This window comes from Crinia signifera, chromosome 6 (genome assembly GCF_055691185.1).
Source record: "Crinia signifera chromosome 6, ASM5569118v1, whole genome shotgun sequence".
Classification (NCBI taxonomy): domain Eukaryota; kingdom Metazoa; phylum Chordata; class Amphibia; order Anura; family Myobatrachidae; genus Crinia; species Crinia signifera.
In genome coordinates, this window is record NC_139222.1 from 26,040,032 (window position 1) to 26,056,844 (window position 16,813).

Consider the following 16,813-nt stretch of genomic DNA (forward strand, 5'->3'; position numbering starts at 1 on the left):
TTTATATATATTAGCAATTAGGGAGAAGATCTGTGTGATATTATGTGGGAAGATACAGAGGGGGAAGAGAAGGATATGAGGGGTGACCAGCAGTGTAAGGAGGAAGAAATCCCTACAAATACCAGCACAGGTGAGGAATAATCACTTATTACAGAGAGACACATATTACCCTTGTTCTGTCACTACAGTGGCCTCTTATCCTGCACCCTCCTCCGTCACTACACCAGCCTCTTATCCTACACCCTCCTCTGTCACTACAGCAGCCTCTTATCCCGCACCCTCCTCTGTCACTACAGCGGCCTCTTATCCCACACCCTCCTCCGTCACTACAGCAGCCTCTTATCCCGCACCCTCCTCTGTCACTACAGCAGCCTCTTATCCCACACCCTCCTCTGTCAGTACAGCAGCCTCTTATCCCGCACCCTCCTCTGTCACTACAGCAGCCTCTTATCCCGCACCCTCCTCCATCACTACACCAGCCTCTTATCCTACACCCTCCTCTGTCACTACAGCAGCCTCTTATCCCGCACCCTCCTCTGTCACTACAGCGGCCTCTTATCCCACACCCTCCTCCGTCACTACAGCAGCCTCTTATCCCGCACCCTCCTCTGTCACTACAGCAGCCTCTTATCCTGCACCCTCCTCTGTCAGTACAGCAGCCTCTTATCCCGCACCCTCCTCTGTCACTACAGCAGCCTCTTATCCCGCACCCTCCTCCGTCACTACACCAGCCTCTTATCCTACACCCTCCTCTGTCACTACAGCAGCCTCTTATCCCGCATCCTCCTCTGTCACTACAGCGGCCTCTTATCCCGCACCCTCCTCTGTCACTACAGCGGCCTCTTATCCCACACCCTCCTCCGTCACTACAGCGGCCTCTTATCCTGCACCCTCCTCTGTCACTACAGCAGCCTCTTATCCCACACCCTCCTCTGTCACTACAGCAGCCTCTTATCCTGCACCCTCCTCTGTCACTACAGCGGCCTCTTATCCCGCACCCTCCTCTGTCACTACAGCGGCTTCTTATCCTACACCCACCTCTGTCACTACAGCAGCCTCTTATCCCGCACCCTCCTCTGTCACTACAGCAGCCTCTTATCCCGCACCTTCCTCTGTCACTAGCGGCCTCTTTTCCTGCACCCTCCTCTGTCACTACAGCAGCATCTTATCCTGCACCCTCCTCTGTCACTACAGCGGCCTCTTATCCCGCACCCTTCTCTGTCACTACACCGGCCTCTTATCCCGCACCCTCCTCTGTCACTACAGCAGCCTCTTTTCCTGCACAGTCCTCTGTCACTACAGCGGCCTCTTATCCCGCACCTTCCTCTGTCACTACAGCGGCCTCTTATCCCGCACCCTCCTCTGTCACTACAGCGGCCTCTTATCCCACACCCTCCTCTGTCACTACAGCGGCCTCTTATCCCGCACCCTCCTCTGTCACTACAGCGGCCTCTTATCCCGCACCCTCCTCTGTCACTACAGCGGCCTCTTATCCCGCACCCTCCTCTGTCACTACAGCGGCCTCTTATCCCGCACCCTCCTCTGTCACTACAGCGGCCTCTTATCCCGCACCCTCCTCTGTCACTACAGCGGCCTCTTATCCCGCACCCTCCTCTGTCACTACAGAGGCCTCTTATCCCGCACCCTCCTCTGTCACTACAGCGGCCTCTTATCCCGCACCCTCCTCTGTCACTACAGCGGCCTCTTATCCCGCACCCTCCTCTGTCACTACAGCGGCCTCTTATCCTACACCCTCCTCTGTCACTACATAAGACACTTATCCTGCACCCTCCTCTGTCACTACAGCGGCCTCTTATCTCGCACCCTCCTCTGTCACTACAGCGGCCTCTTATCCTGCACCCTCCTCTGTCACTACAGCGGCCTCTTATCCTACACCCTCCTCTGTCACTACAGCAGCCTCTTATCCTACACCCTCCTCTGTCACTACAGCAGCCTCTTATCCTGCACCCTCCTCTGTCACTACAGCAGCCTCTTATCCCGCACCCTCCTCTGTCACTACAGCGGTTTCTTATCCCGCACCCTCCTCTGTCACTACAGCGGCCTCTTATCCTGCACCCTCCTCGGTCAGTACAGAATAACTGTCATGCCTGAGGTCTGGAGCTGACCTGGTGAGGACGCAGGCATAGGGGCTGACGTGTGTATAAACCTGGGAGGACTAGACATAGTGAGGGCTTCTGAGCATTGGCCGCCCGAAGGCATGACCAAAAATGAAGTCTTTAGGTATGAATAAAATAAGTATTTTTTATTAAAGCACGCAGTAGATATGACAACACACAGTGGCAGATGGTGATAAGACTTAATGCAGGAGTCGGGTGTACCCAATGAAAGCACACTGGTAAGTAGTAACAGTCCTCAATGGCACAGGGAGTCAGTATGAATGCTGATGATAATAGTATCAATGGTAAACTCTCACAGATGGTGCAGGGTTAGAACAGTGATGAAGTCCCAAGGATGTAGATACAAGCCAGCATGAAGACTCATAAGGTGGCTAGATGTTACTGACCAGATGGTGCAATGATGGGTAATTGATGAGCAGGATCGGTGGTGAGACACTGATGGTTAGCAGGATTGATGGCAGAACATATATGGAGGCAGGATCGATGTTGGAACATCAATAATAGCAGGATCAATGGTGGACCACCGAGCCATCAGCCCCCATTATACTCCTGCTCTCCCCCTAACTTAGTGTCACTGTGTGTTACCAGTCCAGAGATCTGACCAGTCTCCTCCCCACACTCTCTGGTGTATATCATACATCAGGAGCCATCAGCACCTATTATACTCCTGCTCTCCCTCTCACATCATGTCACTGTGTGTTACCAGCCCAGAGATCTGACCAGTCTCCTCCCCACACTCTCTGGTGTATCTCATACATCAGCAGCCATCAGCCCCTATTATACTCCTGCTCTCCCCTCACATCATGTCACTGTGTGTTACCAGTCCAGAGATCTGACCAGTCTCCTCCCCACACTCTCTGGTGTATCTCATACATCAGGAGCCATCAGCCCCTGTTCTACTCCTGCTCTCCCCCTCACATCATGTCACTGTGTGTTACCAGAGATCTGACCAGTCTCCTCCCCACACTCTCTGGTGTATCTCATACATCAGGAGCTATCAGCCCCTATTATACTCCTGCTCTCCCCCTCACATCATGTCACTGTGTGTTACCTGCCCAGAGATCTGACCAGTCTCCTCCCCACACTCTCTGGTGGATCTCATACATCAGGAGCCATCAGCCCCTATTATACTCCTGCTCTCCCCCTCACATCATGTCACTGTGTGTTACCTGCCCAGAGATCTGACCAGTCTCCTCCCCACACTCTCTCGTGTATCTCATACATCAGGAGCCATCAGCCCCTATTATACTCCTGCTCTCTCCCTCACATCATGTCACTGTGTGTTACCAGCCCAGAGATCTGACCAGTCTCCTCCCCACACTCTCTGGTGTATCGCATACATCAGGAGCTATCAGTCCCTATTATACTCCTGCTCTCCCCTCACATCATGAGCTGGATGTTCCAAGTTGTCCCAGCCTGAGGGGAGACACTGGAAGTAAGGAGAAACACTTGGTAGGAGCGGCTGATAGGGGGAGGGTGCCAAAAAGCTTCCCTCCCCACTGAAGCAGAGACTTGGTCTCTTCCTACACTCTGTTCTGGCGCCATTTCTCTCCACACTGTGCGGAGCTGGAGGAGGATTTTACACTACAGAACTGAGTGGAAAGTTTCTCCTGGGCAGCGCTTTCCCTGGTGGCCGCTGAGGGTCCATTGCAGCAGAGCAGACAGATAAGTACTTGGGTATATTATTCTGTACAAACGCCTAATATTGTGCACTGTGTGTGTGTTATCATGACAGAAAGGTGTAGTGCTGCTGCTCTTGGGGAGGGAGCGTCTGCCATGTTAAATAACTGCAGGTTTTGTGGAATTAAATTAACTATTGAACAGATGGATCAGGGGGACTTGTGCCCTGCATGTAAGTCTGTGCCCAATGGGGCTCAAGCCCAGAGGTCTGAGCAGCCTGAACCTGCGTGGGTGGCTGCATTAGGGAGATCTATGAATGCCTTAGTACAGGCTTTGAGTAGGCAGAGAGATGAGCTTGTTAAATCTCCTAGGCCTTTATCCTCCTCTCAACCGTCTGTGGGCTCTATTACCCCATCTCAGGGGGACTCTGCTCTACTGCAAGTAATGCAGGACACAGCACAGATTGTCCATAAAATGAATACTTTTATAGAGCAGCTTTCCAAGGCTCCTGAGGTAACTTCACCCAGGCACCCTTTATCCACACCTCCCCTTCTTAATTTAGAGTCCGAAGATGAAGGTGAATGTACTGAAGATATGTTTTGGGACCAGAGGGACGAGTTTGAGTCTTCTGTCCCTGGTATTGAAGATTTAATATTGGCAGTTAAACAAACATTAAACCTCTCAGATGGAGGATAAAGAGCCAGTTCAGGGTGTATTTAAGAAACAGTGCAGGGATGCAGTTACCTTCCCTTCGGATGAGGGCATGAAGGCACTACTTGGGGAAGCATGGAAGACACCTCATAAAAGGCTTCTCATGCTCAAGAGATTTGCCAACAAGACAATGTTGACAGCATACCAGACCTTAAACAAGAGCCTAGTATCTATATCCTATATGGAGATGCATCACAAGTTATTACATAGATCATATTTTACTCCGAAACTTAAATATCTTACGGGGGGGAGCTCCCAACGCCAATTGTTACAAGTGCGGTAACCCAGATGCGGTCCTGTGATGTTGTGCAGTCTGTTTGGATAGAGTTTCAGAACTATGTCAAAACAAAACTAGATATAGATTATAATATCTCAAAAGCTTGGGTCTTTTGGGGAAACTATTCATTGGCAGATTGCAAACGCCGATCATCAGGAACTCGACTGTTACTTGTTAAAATGGCAGCGACTGTTAAAAAAAACGATACTGTCAGAATGGATCTGGACAACCCCACCCTCATTATCCTTAGCCTTCCCCAGAATAACGTATCTGTTTATGATGGATTGGACAGAAACCTCTGTTCAAAAAGAAAAATTGGCAAACAAATTCTTTGATACCTGGTTGCCCTACATACGTAACCGCTCCCCCCCTTTAAAAACCGCCCTAAGAAACTCTTTCTCGGACACCACCTGGTACTTAACTGAAACCTTAACTAACGACCCTCCCTTCTGAATTAATATATAAAGGTATATTTGTGAATTAATGTGGTGCTATAATCATCCTACAGATCGCGTGAATGTACCATCAACAAATGTTACTATTGTTAGTTACCGACCAGACAACTTTATTTTGTTCTCTGTAACTGTATTCTGTATAAGTTTGTCTTTTTCTGTCAATAAAAGATAAAATAAAAAAAAGAGAGATTTGCCAACATGTACCCCATGCCGGTGGAGCATGTGAAGGTGTGGGAACAGGTCCCTCTGGTGGATGCAGCTGTTTCTAGGTTGTCTAAGACCACTGCTTTGCCTGTACAAGGGGGTCCTGCCTTCAAAGACCCCGTGGGTAAAAAGATTGAAGGCTGTCTGAAAGCTGTGTTTGAAGGGGATGGCTTTACTTTACGTCCGGTCATTGCATCAGCTTGGGTATCCCAAGGCCATGATGAAGTGGGCCTGATGCTTTGCGTGCTCAGCTTCAGCCAGACACAGAAGCTTTTGCTTTGGCAGAAAAGCTAAAGTGTGCAGTGGAATATGTTTGTGAGGCTGGTGGAGAAGGCGCCAAGATGGAGTCAAAGGTGTCAGCCACTTCTGTGACAGTTAGGAGAGTTCTCTGGCTTAAGGCTTGGGAAGCTGATAGCGAGTCTAAAAAGTCTCTAGAGGCATTGGCTTTCAAAGGAGAACTTCTTTTTGGGGCTCAACTGGATTCACTTATTAACCCCTTGAGTGGTGGGTTTTGCTGGAGCAGGACAAACCTACCAGGGCAGGTTTATCCTGCCCCAGCAAAACCCACCACAGAAAGCTGGAAGCAGCCCCCCCACCTCACCTCCGGCGTTAGTACGCCGGAGCTTCCTTGCTGCCTCTCTCCCCCAGCCTATGCCGCCTGTCACATTTAGCAGTGACGTCGGCGGCAGGCTGGGTGATGTTCGCGGCTCGGGAGGACTCGGGTGCCTGAGCGCTTCCGAGTCCCCCCAAGCCTGGCCAACCATACCCGAGCCTGCCGCCGACGTCACCGTAACATGAGTGACGGGCTGGCTGGCGGGTCAGGGAAGCTCCGGCTTACCGATCACCAGAGCAAAGGAACAGGGGGGGACTGGAGCTGGTCACGGGATGTGCTGTAGAGGTGCTGCGCCAGTGGTGCGCACCTATTGTATAATAGGGGTATGCCCAGATATTTTCCGGGACAGCCCGCTGCGGCAGCGCAGCTGAGCCCGGAAAATCTCTGGGCATACCACTCAAGTGGTTAAATAAGGGGGGGGGGAGCACTTTCCTCCCCACCACATCTACTAAGCACTCAGTGTCAATGTTTGGGGCATTCAGGTCTTCCTTTCGTTCCTCCTTTCGAGGGGGTGTGTCCAGTAGAGGACAACCAGGCAGAACAAAGTTTCCCTGTGGCAAAGGAAGGTCGCCCAGATCCCACTTTGGGGCCTTTGCAAAGAAACATTCTTCAAAAAGTGAGGATAAGTCCTCAGCATGACGAGGTGGAGACTCCCCCTTCTGGGATCAGAGGGGGGGGGGGTTTGCCTCCTGCAGTATCGGGATGTGTGGTGTCTCTCCACCCCGGACCCTTGGGTTCACTCTATAATTTTGCTGGGTTACAGGATCAATCTCAGGGGAGTCCCTCCAAAAGAGATTTCTCCCAACACCCTTGCCACGAGAAGCTCGCTTGCGGAAAGCCCTCTTGGGGGCGGCAACGGAGTTGTGATCCCGGTACCTCAGGAGGAAAGAAAGATGGGATTTTATTCCATTCTTTTCTTAGTCCCCAAACCGGATGGTTCCTTCTGACCCATTCTAAACCTGAAGTCTTTAAACCTACATCTGTGGGTGGATCACTTCAGTATGGAATCTCTTCGGTCAGTGCTTTTAAGCATAGAACCTGGAGAATGTTTAGCCTCAGTGGACATCCAGGATGCTTATCTACACGTGCCGATATGCAGGGAACATCAATCTTTGCTGCGTTTTGCAATAGAAACAACTCATCTGCAGTTTCATCCTGAAACTGCAGATGAGTTGTTCCTATTGCAAAACGCCTCTACCCTTCCGACTGGCCACAGCGCCGAGAGTTTTCACAAAGGTGATGGCTGTCATGGCAGCGAGCCATGTTTAAAGGGATTGTGATTATTCCGTACTTGGATGACCTCTTGTTAAGGGCGGAAACGGCAGAGAAGTTGCAGGAACATCTGACGATTGCAACGCAGTTTCTTCGAGACCACGGGTGGATGTTAAATCTGCCAAAGTCTCATTTAACACCCGCTCAGAAACTCCAGTTTTTGGGTGTGATTTAGGACACACATCTACATCGTGTTTTCCTTCCAGAGTCCAAGGCAGTGGACATTCGCCGGTTGGTGATGGCAATTCTCCAGTCGCCAAATCCCTCTATATGGCAGTTTGAAGCTGTTGGGCAAAATGGTGGCAACATTTGAGACCCTGCAGTATGCGGGGTTTCACTCAAGGCCTTTCCGATGGAACATTCTGTCCAGTCCGTCCGGGAACCCGAAATCAATGAAACAGGAAACACTGCTACTGTTTCAGGAGACAAGGGACTCGTTGATCTGCTGGAGTCTCTTCAATTGGGGCATTTCCTTCGCTCGTGGGATTGAAACATAGAATTTGAAGGCACATAAGAACCACTTGGCCCATCTAGTCTGCCCCTTTTTTAAACATGTTACCTCAAACCATATTTGATCCTTATTTTTTTGTAAGGATATCAATATGCTTATCCCAAGCATGATTACATTGTACTACTGTATTTGCCTCTACCACCTCTGATGGGAGGCTATTCCACTTATCTACTACTCTTTCTGTGAAGTAATTCTTCCTCACATTTCCCCTGAATCTTCCTCCCTCTAGTGTCAGTGCATGTCCTCGTGTTCTGTTGCTCCTCTTCCTGTGAAGAATGTCTCCCACCTGTACCTTGTTAAAACCCTTGATATATTTGAAAGTTTCTATCATGTCCCCCCTTTCCCTTCTCTGCTCTAAAGTATACATATTAGTTGCCCTTCTTTGTACAGTCTCTAATGTATTTATATCCTTCTGGAGATATGGCCTCCAGAACTGAACACAATACTCTAGGTGAGGTTGTACCAATGACCTATACAGTGGCATTATTACTTCTTTCTTTCTACTGCTGATACCTCTCCCTATGCAACCAAGCATCTGACTTGCCTTCTTCATTGCTTTGTTACATTGCCTACCTGCTTTTAAGTCCCCTGAAATAGTGAAACATAGATCCCTCTCTTCCTCAGTAGTTTCCATTATAGTGCCATTTATATTATATTTAGTCTTTGGATTTCTGAGTCCCAAGTGCATGATTTTGCATTTTTTTGGCATTAAACTGTAGTTGCCATGCTCTTGACCATTCCTCTAATCTAATGGGTTACACAGAGAGAGAGGGTGCAAATGCACTATGCTATCATTACATAATATATAATAAGAGGTTGTTGGTATATCATTGGCCAGTGATATTGGCCTACCCACCAATCGTCCAGGTCACCTCTTGTCGAGCAGGTCCCTAACACTCTGGGGTCACCACCTGGGACGCAGGGAACAATTTAGAGCCAATTCCCCCCCTACCATATATCTGTCTACCTTCAAACATATAGTAGGGACCTCCATACTTATAATTTCACCACTTTACTACCCCTATTCTTTATTGTGATGCCCTGGGGGGGTCCTTAGCTGGATCGTGTTTTGGGGTTCCCTGCGTCCCAGGTGGTGACCCCAGAGTGTTAGGGACCTGCTCGACAAGAGGTGACCTGGACGATTGGTGGGCAGGCCAATATCACTGGCCAATGATATACCAACAACCTCTTATTATATATTATGTAATGATAGCATAGTGCATTTGCACCCTCTCTCTCTGTGTAACCCATTTTATTCTCAGCAGATGGCACCTTTCATTACTGAGGGTGTGCAATTTAGAGCCAATTCCCCCCCTACCATATATCTGTGTAGCAATACATACCTGAGGTTTGAGAATGCCTCACTCTGGATTAGCACCCCTCCCCCACCCCCTCTATGTTTTTAAGCAGGGAACCAGCATGGACTGCACTGAGACAGAGGCATAATACCAAGTAAGTCCTATTTATTTGTGCATAGTGTCAGAAAATGTGGGGTTGGCATCTGGGCGTGGGGGCCCCGGGCTGCTCTGGCTGGACTGTCTCAGGGCATCACAACTTAAATACACAGTCACTTTTTATATCCTGTATGTCTATTATTTATGTATGCACTTTTTATTTCACATACCCTCTACCTTCAAACATATAGTAGGGACCTCCATACTTATAATTTCACCACTTTACTACCCCTATTCTTTATTGTGATGCCCTGGGGGGGTCCTTAGCTGGATCGTGTTTCGGGGTTCCCTGCGTCCCAGGTGGTGACCCCAGAGTGTTAGGGACCTGCTCGACAAGAGGTGACCTGGACGATTGGTGGGCAGGCCAATATGGAGGCTCACTCAGTTTCTTTGAATGAGAGGTTTTGTCCTATCTTCTTATTATCTTATTAAGATGGGACAAAACCTCTCATTCAAAGAAAGAAAAGGCTTAAAATCTCTGATAGATCATATAAACCTTATTATAAAACCTACTGATAAGGGGGGTGGAATAGTCCTCTTAAATAAGAAGGACTTTGAAGGAGAAATCCTTAAACAACTTTCTGATCAAGAAACATATAGAAAAATGAGGGGTAACCCAACTCAAAAAATTGTCAATCTTTTAAAATCCTTAACTGACAAATATAATAAATCAGGGACCATAACAGAGGAAGAGAATACATTTTTAAACATAGATTGTCCAATAATACCTACCATCTATGTTCTTCCAAAGGTCCACAAAGACCCGGTCCATCCCCCCGGGAGACCAATTATCTTGGGGGTCAATTCGGTAACCTCGAATTTATCAATGTTTATTGATGTCCATCTACAGCCCCTGGTAATTAAGAACCGGTCCCATCTAAAAGATACGACCGAGGTTTTGAAATTTATTGAAACTTTAGATTGGGAGGAGGATCTTTTTCTTGTTACGGCGGATGTAACATCCCTCTACACCATTATAAGTCATACACAAGGTGTAGAGGCAGTGAAAAGAGCCCTCACAAATTATGAAATGAACCAGAAACTTAAAAATTTCCTGGTAGAAGGAATTGAGTTCATTTTACAGAACAATTACTTCATATTTAAGGAGGACTTTTACATTCAGAAGAGGGGAACCGCCATGGGCACCAGGTTTGCCCCAAGCTATGCCAACATCTTTATGGGTGAGTGGGAGACCGATACCATCTGGTCCCACCACCCATATGGGGCAAACCTGGTGTCATGGCGACGTTACATTGACGATATCCTCTTCGTTTGGCGAGGGGACAAAGAAAGCCTGGATAATTTTTGTAATTACCTGAATCAGAATAATAAGGGAATCAATTTAACCTTTAATATCAGTAAAGAACAGGTTAATTTTTTGGACATTGTTATTTATGTGGAAAACGATATGTTCAAAACAAAAAATTATACAAAACCCACGGATTCGCAGGCTTATATCAACCGTAACAGCTGTCACCAAGATAGATGGCTAGATTCTATTCCGATTGGACAGTTCAAAAGATTAAGGAGAAATTGCACGGACCACTCAGTTTTTCAGGATCAGGCTCATAAAATGAAAGACCGGTTCCTGGAAAGTGGTTATGATACTGAGAAGATCAGCAATTCCCTTTTACAAGTACAAGAACTAGAAAGAAATGTACTTTTCACCCCAAAAGAAAAACGTACAAACCAGTCGGATAAATTCAAGTGGTCCTTCACCACTAATTATACCTCTCAACATCAGGAAATAAGAAAAATCATACAGAGGCATTGGGACCTTCTTAAAAAAGATCCAGTTATAGGTGGAGAGATCCCATCGAAACCTGTTTGTATATTTAGGAGAGCACCTAATTTAAAATCAAAGCTCGTGAAAAGCCTATGCCCCACATCTCCTAAAAAAAACCACGATAACATCAGTGGGTTTCTACAGATGTGGTTCTTGCATAGGTTGCAAAACAGTGAAAAACAACTTTGGGTCTAAAATAACTGAACTATGCCTTAATGGGAAGAAATTTGTTATTAAAGAGTTTGTAACATGTCACTCTGTTAACGTAGTTTATGCCATAGAATGTACCTGTGGCAAATTTTATATTGGCAGGACAAGCAGGCCCTTTAAAACAAGGATGAGCGAGCATGTGCGCAACATAAAAAAGGGTTTTGAGACACATGCCCTGCCGATGCATTTTAAAACTCATCATCAGTGTAATCCCGATTTTATAAAGAATTTTTATATTTTAAAAAAAGTAGAAGGGAACATCAGAGGGGGTGATATTGCTTCCGCCCTTGCAAAGAGTGAGATGACCCTGATATTCAACCACCAAACCCTCATTCCAGGGGGTTTGAATAAAGATTTTGAATTAAAGTGGTTTATGTAATTTTTTTTAAAAATTTATCTTTTTATCTGTGGTTCTTTTAACAATCCTTTGCTGTATTTTGCACAAAATAATCTTAGGCCATGTCATGCACTTTATTATGTCACCTTTCCTTGCACTATGTCACTTTATGACATTTATGGTTTTGCACAAAGAATGAGCTACGGCACTTTATGCACGTTTAAAGAAAAATGGCACTTGTCACTTTAAATGGTATCTGTCACTTTAACAGAACCTAATCCTTGTTTTTTATGTATTACATAAAAAAAAAAAAACTCTCTGGAGAAATTGCACGGGATATTTAAGAGGTTCGAGCAAAGCGGCAGCCTAAAGTGAACAAAAACGAAGCGTAGACTATACAAGAAAAGAGAGCGCAAGTTGGAACGCATAACAAATGCCGAGACTTCCGGGAATGACGTCGTTTGGAACGCACAACGTCACTTGAACTTCCGGCGGAACCCAGAAGTATCACGGAGAAACCAGAGAATGCGCCGCAATCACTGTCAGCTGTAACGGCTGACAGAATGTAAAACATGGACGCAATGCCGGAAGGGCATTCAGGGAAAGGTGGGAATTAGACATTAGGAACGATCTATGTCTGGAATTAGGCCGCCCCACATAGGGGTATAAATATAGCATCTATGCATTCACTCCATATGCCTTGACAAAGAGACCATTGTGGTCTGGAAACGCGTTGGCGGTGGAGTAAGGGGAAAGGACTTTGGACTGTGCACCGGGAGAGGCTGCAGGGACGCCTGGTTTACATCAATTGCCTTATTGTCTGCATTTTCATTGTGGACAATACTACTCGGTGAGAGTCTGGAGTTTAATACCCTGTTGTATGTGTTTTTAAATGTTTGTGAATAAAGCGGTATTACACCATACCAGCTTTCTTTTATTTTCATGAGCTACAAGCAGAGTGAATAAGTGAAGTGTTCCAATGGTGATTTGACCGCTCCCTATAAGTGATTTATGTCTACCCTCAAAAAGTAGACCAACTTAAACGGTACGGGTCCCCTCACTAAGGATGAATATGTACGGAATCTTGATCACTTTACCATAACAGTGTTACACTATTGTGGTTTTACTCTCTTTTCCCTTGAGGATTCAAGTGGAGTATTGTTTTAAAGGGGTGAAATCTTACGGCAATCAGGCCGCTCCTTCACAAGCGACTTATGTCTACCTTAAAACAGTAGACCAACGCGAAGGGTACGAGTCCACCTATCAAGAATTAACTTTTATTGAATTTCTGTCCATATTCATCTTTCAAAAATTGTATTACACTATTGTGGTGCTTTGTCTTTTATTTTTTGGGTATTGTCGTCCAAAAATTTGAAAGAGAATCGTTCCCAGATAGCGCCTAAAGGACTGTATCGGTAATATAAAACAATATGCATCATTCCTGGTATACAGATGTTTACTGTCGGTTCCTATTTTGCCCTCTGAGATTTTCCAAATAAATTAAGATGGTTATTAGTTACCGTCCACCATGGATAGTTGCACAGTCCCGCATTGATGTTTGCCTACTGGGCAGGTGGTTTTGCTGGTGCAATGGAGGATAGCTGGCGGTGTTAGGGCTTGTTGAACAAGACTCCTGTGCTGGGTGGATGAAGGGTAGAGGAACTAGGGCTAGTTCGAATCAGTCCAAAAGTTTGAAGATGAAAAAAACAGGAATTTGGCAATGATCGAGAGACTCATCTGTATGCTGATGATACTCAATTCTATTTTTCCTCCACGGAACTGTCACCATCAGTATTGCTTCGTGTCTCTGAATGTCTTTCTGACATTTCATCTTGCATGTCATCTCACTCAACATTTCCAAAACAGAATTATATTCCCACCAACCAAGAGTAGTTATCAACCTGATATCTCTATCACTGTTGAACACAACAATCAATCCTACTCCACAAGCTCGCTGCCTAGGGGGCCATCCTCGCCTCTGAACTGTCCTCCATTCCTCACAATCAATCTCTCTAAATCATGTTACATGCATCTAAAAAAAACATCCAAAATTAGTCCGTACCTTACACAAGACACTTCAAAAACTAATTCATGCACTCATTATATCATGCATTCATTATTGGGATAGTCTCCTTACCGGTCTTCCCGAGAACAGTCTCTCGCTACTACAATCCATTTTGAATGCTGCTCCGCTGCTGATCTTCCTGGCTAGCAGTCTGCTGATCCGCTCTGTCAGTCCCTCCATTGGTTGCCTGTATATTACTGCATTCAACATAAAATACTTCTACTTACATAAAAAGTCATTACTCTGATGACAGCGACTTATATCTCTTCACTTATCTCAAAATATATCCCCCACCCGACCTCTCCGCTCTGCGTCTCTCATCCACACTCAGTACTCGCTCCCACTAACACTTGCAGGATTGTCAGGCAGCACCCACCATATGGAATGCCCTACCACGCACACTAAGACTCTCCACTAGCCTCCTAACTTTCAAGTGTTCCCTGAAAACTCACCTCTTCAGCCAAGCTTATCATATTCCGGAACCCCCACACAACCTCCCGTAGCAATCATATCCAATTACATCCCATCAGGACTGTCCTGTAATCTGGTGAGACTGCCATGCTATGGAATTCTATCCATATGTATCCCTCCTATTATCCCTATAGATTGTAAGCTTGCGAGCAGGGCCCTCCTACCTCTATGTCTGTTTGTTTCTACCCAGTTTGTTTAATCACTGTTGTCTCCAATTGCAAAGTGCAATGGAATATGCTGCGCTATAAAAGGAACTGTAAATAAATACATTATTAACAGAGAGTTTGAATGATGATCTTCATTAGAGAACCCATATCTTCTCTTGTTTCCTACATTGGCCACTGAATTGCAATAATAAAGGAGGGAGATAGGACTTTTTATATTTCAATGAATAAACACAAGGCAAATAATAAAATCCGTTTATTGAATTGAAGACGCTGAGCAACAATATATGAATAGGAGAATTGCACTTGGCACATTGGATTCCCTGCATGTGCTTTCTTCCTCTGCTCTATATCACGGCCTGTAGGAGAGTTCCACAAATGACAGACATGATCCAGTCCTATGGCATTGGCGCACATTACACCTATGTCTGCGGTGGGAAATGACAGTATAACATGTTACTACACTGTGTTACTGGTGCTTCCAATGACTCTCCATACCATCAGTGACGCTAACAATCCTTGTTGTACACTCTGGCCCTGCTTCGGAATTGCACAGATCCCATGATGCTCGGCAGCTGTGCATTTGTCGGTATACACAACCCTGAGCTGTTATATGCTGTTAGCAGCCGGACAGATCTCCTCTTGCTGCAGAGCGGGTGTAAAGTACTGTGGGAGGGCAGGATGAATTGCGGCTATTCAGGGTTGTGCGCATACAGAGAAAGATTTCCTTGTAAAAGAAGCTCATTAGTGTAATAAACGTTCCACACACTCAGAACGTGCAAATTATTATGGTTTCACCTTTGTGAGTCCTCTGATCTCTAACAAGACTACGAGGGTTATTCTGGATGATTAGCAAGGCTGCGAATTTGCAGCCTTGAGAGTCCACCAAACCCCGCCTTGTGACTGGTGGCCCTGCTACCACCAATTTGTGAGGGCGATTAGCTCCCGGGGCCTGCGAATGGATGGTACGCAGTAACATTCATTCGCGACCTCGGGGGACCCTCCCACATCATTCGATGGTCGACGAGCATCGAATGAGGGCAAAGGCACACGCAAATTAAAGTTACCCTCAAGTCACTTATATATGCGTGGACACTCAGGAGGAAGTGGGCGGCCAGCTGACAACCGGTGATGTCAGCTGCCCGTCCCATCAGCATGATAATGTCCAGCATTCTGGACATGATCATGCATATGGGCATTCCCATATGCAAATGAGCCAGCTTGCCGCCCCTCTCCACCCCCCACTCGCACACTTGGGTGTGTGTGACCGGCTAACACCCGGCTTAGGCACATGCACAGATATGACCCTGCGTATACACCCACCATCAAAGCCCTTGCAAAGATTTCGGTCCAGATCAAAAGCCTTTGTTTTGATAAAAAATACATTTTTCAAACTAAATGCATGGAAATGGCTTCTCCCCTGTGTGAGTTCTCTCATGTCGGACAAGATTTGACTTATGGGTAAATGATTTCCCACAATCAGAACATGTGTGAGTTCGCTCATATATAACAAGAGCTGATTTCCGGTTAAAAGATTTCTCACACTCAGAACACGGAAATGGCTTCTCCCCTGTGTGACTTCGCTCATGTATAACAAGAGCTGATTTAAAGGTAAAAGATTTCCCACACTCAGAACATGGAAATGGCTTCTCACCTGTGTGACTTCGCTCATGTATAACAAGAGCTGATTTAAAGGTAAATGATTTACCACACTCAGAACATGTAAATGGTTTTTCTCCTGTGTGAATTCTCTCATGATGGACAAAATTTGACTTCCGAGAAAAAGATTTCCCACACTCAGAACATGGAAATAGCTTCTCCCCTGTGTGAGTTCTCTCATGTATAACAAGAGCTGATTTAAAGGTAAAAGATTTCCCACACTCAGAACATGGAAATGGCTTCTCCCCTGTGTGAGTTCTCTCATGTATAACAAGAGCTGATTTAAAGGTAAAAGATTTCCCACACTCAAAACATGGAAATGGCTTCTCCCTTGTGTGAGTTCTCTGATGTCTAACAAGATCTGATTTCTGGTTAAAAGATTTCCAACACTCAGAACATGGAAATGGCTGCTTAACTGAGTGAATTCTTACATGTGTAGCAAGAGCTGATTTCTCGGTATAAGAACATGGAAATAGTTTCTCACAATTGTGAGTTTTCTGATGTCTAATAAAAACTGACTGATTTATAAAACATGTACCACACTCAGAACAGGTAAATATGTCAGCACCTGTATGAGCTGCTCTATGTGCAGCAGTATCTGAGTTACCAGGAGAACAGTCCTCAGGATTAGAGGTATCAGGTGATGTATCTGCACTGTGAGGCACTGGCTGTATATTTAGGGTAATGGAGGTTTCTTCTGGAGAATCCTGTGTGATGTTATCTTCTGTTTTATAATCTGGTGACAGAATAAGACGTCCCTCGGAGGTATTCCTGCTTCTGTGTCCATCTGCTGGAAATAACATACATATATAGAAATATCGCTCTTCCCCTTTCCCCTCACCCATTTCATACTATTAGTGAGTACA

General features: G+C 45.9%; 4 protein-coding genes across 7 annotated transcripts in view; 1 reads left to right on the forward strand and 3 right to left on the reverse strand.

Annotated features, from left to right (window-relative positions):
• Positions 1–16,813, reverse strand: part of LOC146010130 (uncharacterized) — a 424,288-nt gene that overhangs the window by 223,155 nt on the left and 184,320 nt on the right. The gene's annotated exons all lie outside the window — the stretch shown is intronic.
• The window catches only part of LOC146010169 (uncharacterized), a 263,545-nt gene that overhangs the window by 107,954 nt on the left and 138,778 nt on the right, over positions 1–16,813 (forward strand). The gene's annotated exons all lie outside the window — the stretch shown is intronic.
• The window catches only part of LOC146010153 (uncharacterized), a 360,112-nt gene that overhangs the window by 84,222 nt on the left and 259,077 nt on the right, over positions 1–16,813 (reverse strand). The window lies entirely within an intron of this gene.
• LOC146010228 (uncharacterized) overlaps positions 1–16,813 on the reverse strand; it is a 239,166-nt gene that overhangs the window by 30,366 nt on the left and 191,987 nt on the right. The window contains exon 6 of the mRNA XM_083151264.1: positions 15,727–16,737. Within this exon, the coding sequence (XP_083007390.1) occupies positions 15,727–16,737 (1,011 nt within the window). The remainder of the gene's footprint in view (positions 1–15,726; positions 16,738–16,813) is intronic.